Source organism: Phacochoerus africanus, chromosome 15, assembly GCF_016906955.1.
Source record: "Phacochoerus africanus isolate WHEZ1 chromosome 15, ROS_Pafr_v1, whole genome shotgun sequence".
Taxonomy (NCBI): Eukaryota; Metazoa; Chordata; class Mammalia; order Artiodactyla; family Suidae; genus Phacochoerus; species Phacochoerus africanus.
This window is the reverse complement of record NC_062558.1, coordinates 8,665,031-8,675,913: the sequence shown is the minus strand read 5'-3', so window position 1 is coordinate 8,675,913 and position 10,883 is coordinate 8,665,031. Positions and strand designations below refer to the sequence as shown.

The 10,883-nt window shown below is 36.5% G+C and overlaps 1 protein-coding gene across 1 annotated transcript in view; it reads right to left on the bottom strand.

Moving 5' to 3' along the window:
- Positions 1–664: 664 nt before the first annotated feature.
- Positions 665–10,883, bottom strand: part of ADAM7 (ADAM metallopeptidase domain 7) — a 42,004-nt gene continuing 31,785 nt past the window's right edge. The window contains exons 18-24 of the mRNA XM_047761382.1: positions 7,259–7,339; positions 6,077–6,155; positions 5,204–5,309; positions 4,740–4,839; positions 3,501–3,566; positions 1,975–2,031; positions 665–948 (exon numbers count right to left, since the gene is read on the bottom strand). Of these exons, the coding sequence (XP_047617338.1) occupies positions 904–948; positions 1,975–2,031; positions 3,501–3,566; positions 4,740–4,839; positions 5,204–5,309; positions 6,077–6,155; positions 7,259–7,339 (534 nt within the window). The 3' untranslated portion in view covers positions 665–903. The remainder of the gene's footprint in view (positions 949–1,974; positions 2,032–3,500; positions 3,567–4,739; positions 4,840–5,203; positions 5,310–6,076; positions 6,156–7,258; positions 7,340–10,883) is intronic.

Here is a 10,883-nt window from a genome sequence, read left to right as displayed (position 1 = left end):
AAACTTTGTAGTTAAGGTGATTATTTTTTTGTTTTGTTTTGTTTTTATTTTTTCTATTATAGTTGACTTATATTGTTTTGTCAATTTCATATATATGTTTTGTCAATTACATATGTATGTATATTCATTCACATTCTTTTTCTCACATTATCATTCATCATGTTCCATCATAAGTGACTAGATATAGTCTCCTGTTGTATACAAGCAGGATCTCATTGCTTATCCATTCCAAATGCAATAGTTTGCATCTACTAACCCAAAAAAAGGTGACTATTGTTTTGCCTCCTTCACTACATTTCACTAGTAGGAAATGTACGGGACAGCCATTTACCTTTTAATTAACTGGTAGAATCTGATGCTTCCTGAACAGATTTCCTTGGCATTTCTTCAGGAGAGAATGTCATTTAAACCATACTTAATGGTAATTACATCAGGTTCAAATTAAGGTAAGCCTTTTTATGCTCCTAAGGAAATAACCTCTTATAAGAGATATTTTGATTCTTAGACTCAAGGTTGTAATTTACCATCCTCTAAGTTTTGACTCTTTTTGTGTGTGTGTGTGTGTGTGTGTGTGTGTGTATGTCTTTTCAGGGTCGCACCTGTGGCAAAAGTTTGGGCTTTTTTTTTTTTTTGACTCTTTTTTTAAATAATTAACATTATGTAAGAAAACTATGCAAGGAGACTGTTTATTTTTATTTTAAGCTAAAAAGCATTTGAAAAACGACAGACTTTTCTTGTAGCATATGTCTGCCCCATAGATTGTGAATTCTACAGGTAAATTTTTCAGGAAGATGTGGTTTCTCTTTAGCATTTTCTGTCTAGATAAAGAACATTTGAAAAACGACTAGAAATTTGTGTGGAAGATATCAAGAGAAGGTTACAAAGATTTTACATCCAGAATCTTCAGCTTAGCCTTGCACGGCCATTTTGAATATCCAGTTTCAAGCTCTAAATGAAAACAGATGGTTAAAAGTAAATTGTTTCCTGTAAAATCTATAAGCACGTTATATTTCAGTGACTCATTTATATCTACTAATTACAGTAACCTTTCTGGATTCTGTTGTACTACGTTTATCCACACTTCTCAGATCTCATCAGCCATGGCTAATTACCCAATTATTATAGAATCGACAAGCCTATCACAAAAGAAAGGAAATCGTTTTGTTTTTCATTACAGGAAGCCAGACCCTTTGCTTGAACTAAGGTGCATCTTTTCTACTCCCCATCCTTGTGGAGTGGGGGGGACCACTAGAAATGCCTTTCCTCCTCCATCCCAATAGGGAAAGTGTGTCGGGCAGGACTTCTTGAAAGAATGCCTTGTGGGGGAAAGCTTCCTATTAACCTGGTACATTTTAGGGACTCAAAAAAAGTCAATGAACGGATGAATGAAGGAATGAAAACAAAAACTCTGAAATGTAGCCAAACAGTGCTCATTGCATCTCTCTTTGGCAAAAAAAAAAAAAAAAAATCAATTTTTTTGATCAAATTTCTACCATTAGATATAATACTTCAAAAGTAAAATCATCCCTCGAATATAGTCAGTTATTGATGCATTAGTAACAAACTTTGGTAAACCAATTATGAAAAAAAAACTATCCTATTAGAAATGATACCTTTTCACTATTACCAATGCAATTATGTCCTTTAAAATACCTCATGAGAATCCGTGGGTATTATCCTCTAGCCAAGAAAAGCTTGAGAAAGAAATTTTATTTTTGTTGTTATTTCTAAAATCTATCCAGACTCTGACACCGTTGAATTCTAGCTTGCTCCTTTGATGGGGTTGAAAACTCTTGGACTAAAACATGCACTGCTGAGTTATCTGTTAGAAATGTAATCAGATCAAACAATGTCAAGCACCCTCATCTTTTAATGGGAACAGAGGATCTCACCAATCAATGAGTAGATAAAAACACAAAAGGAGACTAGTATTTAAAAACTTTTCAAAGGAGATCATCAGTCATAGAAACCTACCACTTTAGCACTTGGATTGGGATCTGCAGTTCCTCTTGGTTCTTTACTTGCAGGTTTCTATAATAAATAGATTTTGCTATTTCAGGAACAGAACTAGACATCGTACATAGACACACATATGCATGAGCACATATACACACAGACCACCTCTTCTCGATGCATGAAAACTCTTAAGACTGTAGATAGCTAGGGGATGGAGGGGGCGTGGCTGGGGGGATGGAGAAAGTTCTGATTAGGTCAAGTTTGTCAGAAATGATTTTTTCTTGTTAGCCTTGTTGTGACTCTCTCCAACACTGTATTTGGCAAAAGATTTCCAAATATTTTTCAAGTACTAGAGCTTATATTAAAAAAAAAATCTCAGTTGAAATCCCAGTAAAATCCTGGGAGTTCTTGTCATGGCTCAGCAGGAACAAACTGGAGGTGTATCCTTGAGGGCGAGGCCTTGATCCCTGGCCTCACTCCATGGGTTAAGGATCTGGTGTTGCTGTGAGCTGTGGTGTAGGTTGCAGACACATCTCAGATCTGGTGTTGCTGTAGATGTGATGTATACTGGTAGCTGTAGCTCTGATTTGGCCCCTAACCTGGGAACTTCCATATGCAGCAGGTGTAGCCCTAAAAAGACCAAAAAAAAAAAAAAAAAAAGGAGAGAGAGAGATCAGCCTGTACTAGCTGAGCAGGGCATTCCACGCCACCCTGATTGTATAGCACATTCTGAGATCCTTTTGTTCTGGAGGAGGATTCTGTGGAACCACAGACTGAAAACTGTCTTAATCACAGCCTTCTCACCATTTATAAAAAAGCATAATGAGAAATGCTGATTTTACAAGGATAAAGCTGAGAATCTTGGTGCTTTCACCTCTGTGACCTTGGGGCTACAGATGTAGATAGAGATTCAGGTGATTTTAGAGACCCTGTGATATCTTTTTTGTTTGGCTCCATTGCTCATGCAAGTGTGTGTTAAGTTAGCGAGTTTATTTCTCTCCCATCAATATTGATATAGGGAACATACCTCCTCTGCTGATCAAGGAAGCCATCACTGGGTTTGATGCCCAAGAACCGGGGCAGGGAGGAGGATGAGGTGAGGGAGACTTTGGTCTCAGGGGAAACATTTAAGGGGTACAGACTCTGTAATCACAGTAAATAATATGTAAATGTGTTGGTTTTTTAAAAAAAAATCAGAACTGGATTTCCCTGGTGGCCTAGTAGGTTAAAGATCTGGCCCAAGATCTTCCACATACCATGGGCACAGCCAAAAAAAATTTTTTTGAAGTCAGGACTAATTACCAGGAATTCATGATGAACACTCACTATTTCACATAAAGACAGTATCTGACTGAGCACTCACAAGACTCACTGATCACCCTAATCCCTGCCCTGCTGAGAAGAAGTTCCTATTTGTGTCTCAGATCGGAGAGCTGGGTTCTCTGATTGGACCTTTTCAAGGAAATGAGGAGCGGTTTGGATGATCAGTGGACTGGACACAGACTCATACAACCAACACAAAGGGGCCCAGGGACCGTCCTTACCAGCGTGATGTAGTGCGGACTCGAGAAGCTGGTTGGAAGTCTCGCCAGGGAATCCGCGGTTCTTCGCTGGGGAAAAAAAAGATACTATCAACCTGTAGTTAGTTCTCAAACAAATATGACCATTTCTCAAGCCTACACAATAAGTTTTCTTGGTCTTCTCTAGTATACAGTCCTAGTAAATGTGCAAATATTGAAACTCATGAAGACCATGTTGTTGCCTGGGCTGTTCTGTGATGGATGAGCCTGAGAACTTACCTCTACGGCAACATGCATGGGAGAAGAGTGGGAGTTTCTTCACAGGTTATGATCTGAGGAGCACAAGTCCAGTCTGCTAGCCTCCAAATTTTAGTATCTCTAATGGTCTGCATGCCTGAAATTCCACAACCAGCTACATCCCTTTGGATCCTGGCAGTCTTTGAGGATTTCCAGAACTCACTATTGTAATACAGATATGCCTGGCTGAAGTTACTCTCTTTGAAATGTTTTCTGCTAACCCCCATTAGATGTCAATACAACCAGAAAGCATGGTTCAGGGGAAACAGGATCCAGGAGAAGCACTGGGTGCCAGAGGGAAAAACTAACCAAGCATCCTAATTGCAACCGGGAGAGGACACCAAACACGGTTTTCTCAAACCACAGTTTTGCTGAGAACTGGCCTTTGACAGGTAACTAATGTAACAAACCGGCATCAGCTAAATCATTATTACTTCTATAATTTCATGCCAAATAATACAAAAAACATCAACAAGAGATTTGAGGACCCAAACTCTCCTAAACTGTCTATATTTATAATACAGTATATGGTGAATTAAATTCATTCATGTACTTAACAAATATTCAGTAAGCTTATTTTCTGAGTTCCCTCATTTAACTAAAGTCAAAAGCCCTTCAGGATTTTGTGTTTTAGAAGTAACACATATGCCCCAGGCTCTATAAATCTCTGGTGACAATTTATCATTGATCGCATGCTCAGGCTACCTTCACTTGTCTCCTTTCTCTGGGAGTGCAACTGTTTTGCATATTAATTTAAAGAAAATGTAATTAGGAAAGAAACTGCGACAGTGCAGCGCACGAGGCATAGTAGATAATTAACACATATTAAGTGCTAAATATATTCCAAACACTGTGCTAAATGCATTTACATACATTTTCTTATTTAAACCTGATATTAGCATTCTGCGTTTTCATATGGGGAAATCTCAGGGTAAGCTGAAAAAGTTATAAATGATATTTTCTTACATGTAGGGGATGAATGTCAGGTAAGATGGGCTCAGTTCTTGTCTGCTGCTCATCACCAGTGTATCCTTTATTTTCCACTCCCAGTGCTTCGCTAGGCGGTCTGTTAAGAAGGAAACTGAATATCGACACTGGCTATGGGATAAGCCTAGGGTTAATATTATATCGGCTAGGAGATTTTTAAAAGACAGATACTCATTTATACCCTGTAACAATTAAATCTGAGGGAGGAACCAAAATTAGTATTTAAAAAAAATCCCCTGTGATTCCAAGGTGCAGCAAAGTTTGGGAGCCTTTGGGATAAGCATTTGAATGAGAACAAAGTATGTAAAATCTAGACTTACTACTCCTCATACTTGATCTTCAGTAAGAGCATCTACTTTTCTCCCATCAAGCATCCTCTATGGCCACCAAGCTTACGCAGTCTCACTATCGGTCCCTTCAACACATATAGAATATAGACCTACCTTTGAACTTGCTTCAACTTAATACATTTTTGGTAACGAATTAATAATACAGCAGACAGAACACCAATAATAACCAGGATGAGTACAACCACCAGGATGGAGATATCTGCAAATTAAAAAACATGAGCTGCAGCCAGGACAGCAACTTCAGGGCCATAGAATAATAACATTTAACTGGTGATACAATCCTGCTTCTTCTTTCCTGAAAGAACTTTGATTCCCCCTCCTCCATTTTTTTTTTTTTTCTTTTTAGGGCAGCACCTGCAGCATATGGAAGTTCTCAGGCTAGGAGTCAAATTGGATCTGTAGCTGCTGGCCTATGCCACAGCCACAGCAACACCAGATCTGAGCTGTGTCTGGGACCTACACCATAGCTTGTGGCAATGCCGGATCCTTAATCAACTGAGCACATCCTCATGGATACTAGTCAGGTTCTTAGCTTGCTGAGCCACAACAGGAACTCCCCGCCGCCCACAGTTATTTTTTTTAAATAGGGTAAAAGACCAAAATACTGTACAAATTATTATCTATATTGGCAATTGACCATCCATACAAGATTCCATTATGTTTAAGGGAATCACAATCAGCAGGAGAATTTGTCCATTGTTGACTGTCTATAGAAAAGGCCGTACTGTGTTATGGGTTCTTAGAAGAACTCGTCTAACTTTAACTAGAAGAAGACACATTCATTCTAAAAAGCCATTGTAGTAAATTCAAACTTGGGTATTTAAATATGCAAAACAACAAAAAGACCATACACATTCATACAGAAATATAACATATATGTGGTAGAATTAGCATATAAGCAAAAAGCATTCTCACTGGCTAGGCTTTTGATACATGCAAGATATTATATTAATCTAGGATGCTCACTGGTAACATTTAAGGTTTCCTCCCAGTCCACAGATGCCTGTACTCCTTCACACTGGCACCCGAGATCACCGTCATCCACCTGGAAAAGCCATCAATCCTATCATTTATCAAATGACTGACACGAGTTGTGTTTTGCACCTCATTTAGCTTGTATTAGCTTTTCATCAAATGCACACACATAGATACACACACCCGCACACTCATGAACTTTTTATTAATTAATTCACAAAACTGCCTACCAGAATCGATGTTGGGAACAATAAGCAGACAAAAATGCAAGGAGCAGCTATGTTTGAAGATGGCCTTTGAACAAGAGAATGCTTCTGACAAATTCAAAACCAGATGAATCAAATGGTGTGATTTTTCTTTCCAGGAGCCGCTAATACTATTATATGCACAGACCCTGCTAGAGTTGGACATATCATAGCCACGGAGGAGACTCAAATAAGGCTTAGTAATAGTGGGATAATAATAATGTGGGAAAAAGGGGGTGGCATCATGTTTAGTTCAGCAAGGTCCATTGTGTAATAGTTAGGAACTCAAACTCTTTGTGTATTGAAATCTCAGCGTTTCCTTGCACATATCATCAGTGTGACTAATTCACCACTAGTAGTCATCTTTTAAGGTTGTTATGAAACTTTTAAAATTTAATATATCCATAAAGTATCTAAGGAGTACCACTCTATATGAGTGTTACTGATTCATTTGGCTTAGGAAAGATGTTACCCACAAAAGCAAACAGCTAGGTGTCGCTAGTATTGAACAGTGTTAACTGAGTGAAAAAAAAAATTTGTCTTTATTGCTCTTCTCAAAAGCTTTAGGTGAATGTTGATATTGGTATAGTTTAACTGTAAATGCAATTATGATAGATCCAATTTTAAACTTTAGGTTTAAACTTCATATTTACATAAGTTGCTGGGTTTCCAGATTACCAGTCCAATGATAAGACATGTACTTGCAGTACTGGCATTATCTATGTATAATACTTGGTTTGGCTCTTTGGATCAATGATGAGAGGGCAAAAAAAATGGACCCATAACACACATTTGATTAAAAAAAATCACTGTACATACATACATACACCACCGTCATGTGCCTGCACATGAACACAGGCTCAGGAAGGAAGTCTTATGTAAATAAATGACTGATAAAACATTAATTGAAAAAGGAGTCAAACCTTACAGCATTCTCATTGCACGGAGAGGGACAATCGGTTGAATTGTAGGCTTTTTCAATAGTCACGCATTCACTGTTGCTGCACACCTAGAAATGAAGTACCAATATGAACTAGAATGACTTGCTTTTAGAACTTACATCATTTATTCTGTTGTAAAAAACCACAAGTAGAATCTTCTGTGGAAGAAGGAATCCTCTGTAAATGTTCAATGGATATTTGAAAATGGTACTCTATATCAGAAATCGTTATATAAACATATTATTTATTTTATTTGTCTAGGTCCTTATTCATTCTTCCAAGTGTTAATCTATCCACAGTTCTGCCACTGTAATTGCAGCAATTTCTTCTATTATTTCTATCAGGTTTTCTTCTGACTTGATAAGGATCCATGTTTGTTATGCTACAGTTGCTGATTGGGCGTTTTGTCAATATCAATTCATCTTATTTGTACTTGTCACCTTTGTTTCAAATATTGCCCGCTTTTTTTTTTTTTTTTAATTTTGGTGAGTTTTACGACCAACTTACTGTTGGTTTTTTCTTGTGGTTATTGCCTGGCTTATCTGAGTTCATTTATTTGTTAGCTACTTCTAAAAAAGCTAACTCTAGAAATGTTTTTCCAACTCTGTCGAGATATAATTGACAAATATTGTATGTATTTAAAGGATATATCGTAATGATTTTACGTACTTATGCACTGTGAAGTGACTACCACAAACAACCTAATTAACACATCCATCACCCCAAATAGTTACTTTTTTTTGTCATGAGAACACCTAAGATCTACTGTCTCAGCAAATTTCAAGTACACATTATTGTGTTGTTAGCTATAGTCACCATGCTTTACATTAGATCTCCAGAATTTATTCATTTTATAATGGAAAGTTTGTACCCTTTAACCAACATCTCCCTGTTTTCCCTACCCCCAACCCCCACCCTGGCAACCATCACTCTACTTACTTCCTACTTCTGTGACTTGATTCTTATAGATTTCACGTATAAGTGAGATTATACAGTCTTTGTCTTTCTGTATTAGGCTTATTTTGCTTAGCGTTAAGTGAAATCTCCAAGTTTATCCACGTTCTTGAAAATGACAGGATTTCCTTTTTTTGAGACTAGATAATATTCATTTATATAATATATAAAATATATATGTCACATTTGTATATATATATGTGTGTACATATATAATATATATGAAATCACATTTTCTTTATCCATTCACCTATTTGAGGACATTTAAGTTGTTTCCTTATCTTGGTTATTGTGACTAATGTTGCAGTAAATATGAAAGTGCAGATATTACTTCAATTAAATTCATTTTTTTCAGTTGGCCGGAGTGCTTGACTATTTTTCCTTTTTAAAATATTTTATTGCAGTTGACTTAATGTTGTATTAGTTTCAAGTGTACAGCAAAGTGAATTCGCCATATATATATATATATATATATATATATATACACACATCCATTCTTTTTTCCCATATAACTTACTGCAAACTATGACGAAGATTTCCCTGAGCTATACAGTAGGTACTTGTTAATCATCTATTTTATACAGTAGCATGTATAGGCTTTTTTCTTTTCAGAAAATAAATGCTGTCTAATTTTACTGATATTGTCTTTTTTTTTTTTTTAGGGCCACACACACCGCATATGGAAATTCGCAGGCTAGGGGTCAAATTGGAGCTACAGCTGCTGGCCTACGCCACAGCCACAGCAACACAAGATCCAAGCTGAGTCTGTGACCTACATACACCACAGCTCATGGCAACACCAGATCCTTAACCCACTGGGCAAAGCCAGGGATCGAACCCGCATCCTCATGGATATTAGGTTCATTAACCACTGAGCCTTGACAGAAACTCCCTGATATTGTCTTAATCATAAGGTGTGTGAGAGTGTCATTCTATTACTTCACTGTCTGAATGATAGCTTGGTTATATTGTATGGTTCTAAGGTCCCCACATTTCTGTTTTCCAGAACTCTGTGGGTTTTGCTGCATTATCTTCTGGTATTTTTTTTGTTGAAGATAAATATCATGGTAACTTGATAATTTTTTTATTGAAAAATAATACTTGACTTCTTTTGTACTTATGGAACATTTTCTTTATTGTTGACTTCATAGTATGAGGTAAGGCTAAATACTCATTTAATTTTATGTTTTTTTCCTGGTACTGAGTTTTTATGTTATGCATTTCTCAGCTCAGAGACATTTTGATTATTATTTCTTTAATTATATTTTAAATCTTATTCTGTTTTCTTTACCTATCAGATTTCTTAGGACTGTTTTTCTTGCTTTTACTCATTTTCTTTCATTAAAAAAAAAACTTCATCTGATTTTTCCATGTTAAGAAGTTTGGCTTCCAATTTACTATTTTTTTTGTAGTTTCTATTCCATGGCTTACTGCCAAATTGCATATAAACCAGCAGTTATGATTCGTTTTGTTCTTTGAAGGCAGCACCTCTTGATTTCAAAGTATATCACCTTTATAGATTTAATATCCTTCTAAATAGTATTCAAATGTAAATTTAACCTTTTTTTTTCTAAAGGATTTTGTTCTTTTTAAAAATGGGAGACTACCATCTTTGATTTCTTAGACTGGTTTCCTTTGTTCACCACATTGAATTCTCATTGCCTTTTTTCCTTATGCTTATAGAAGGAGGTTTCTGAGTTTTCTCTATGCATGATTAAACACTGAGAAACATTGTTTTAAAACCCATGTAGACCTCTCTTCAAGTATTTCAGGCTCAACTAAAGGAAAAATACTGAAAAGTTTCTTATTTTGATTTTGCTCTTTTGTATGTTTAATGAAGAGATATCTGCAGAGACAGTTTTTGAGCAATTCTGTACCAGAGAATGAATGAGCAAATGAATTTCCTTCCTTTCTCCTCTTCTCTCCTCTGCTCTTATTCTCTCTACACGCTACTCTTTTTTCCTTCTCTTATTTCTCTCTTCTTTTTTTTTCCATTTTCTTTTTCTTATCTCTGTTGTAAGTTCTGTAGTATAACTAAGGAAAGTGGCACCCAGGGTAATGGAATATGTTTGCCCTTTTTTCCTATGCCAAAGTAAAATTTACCCAGAAAAAATAACTACTAAGAGAAATTAAAATGTTTTAATGCATTTTAAGTTCCTTGTGTCTACAAAATAGTATCTCAATGTAAATATGGGATGACAGATTCTGTAAGGAGTGTCTCTGTGATACGTCTGTAGGCTGGCATTTGCTAGGCATAGAGTCACTCATGAGGAACTAGGTTAAGAAGCGGCACCATTGTGAGTGGTGCGCGTCTGTAGTAAGATTTCTCTTAAAAGAATAGGCATCGATGTGGTGGTCCATGATCACAGCATGTCTTCGCACACTCAAGAAGTGAGCTTTAACAGCTCCCTTGTCAACTGCCTTGTTTAACCCTGCCACTCTATGAAAGGGATGTCATGCTTTTGCTTTGTACCTCTGGCTGATTTTCCTTACCTGAAGTGAATAGAAAATTATTTGGTATTTTCTTCAAACTGATGCCTGATACACCATCTTACTGAAAATCCTTGAACTTTCTAGCTTGTGGTTGATACATATATAGCCAAATTTTCACAAATATTTATTCCTCACTATTTATATATTTATTTGGTCATTTTAATG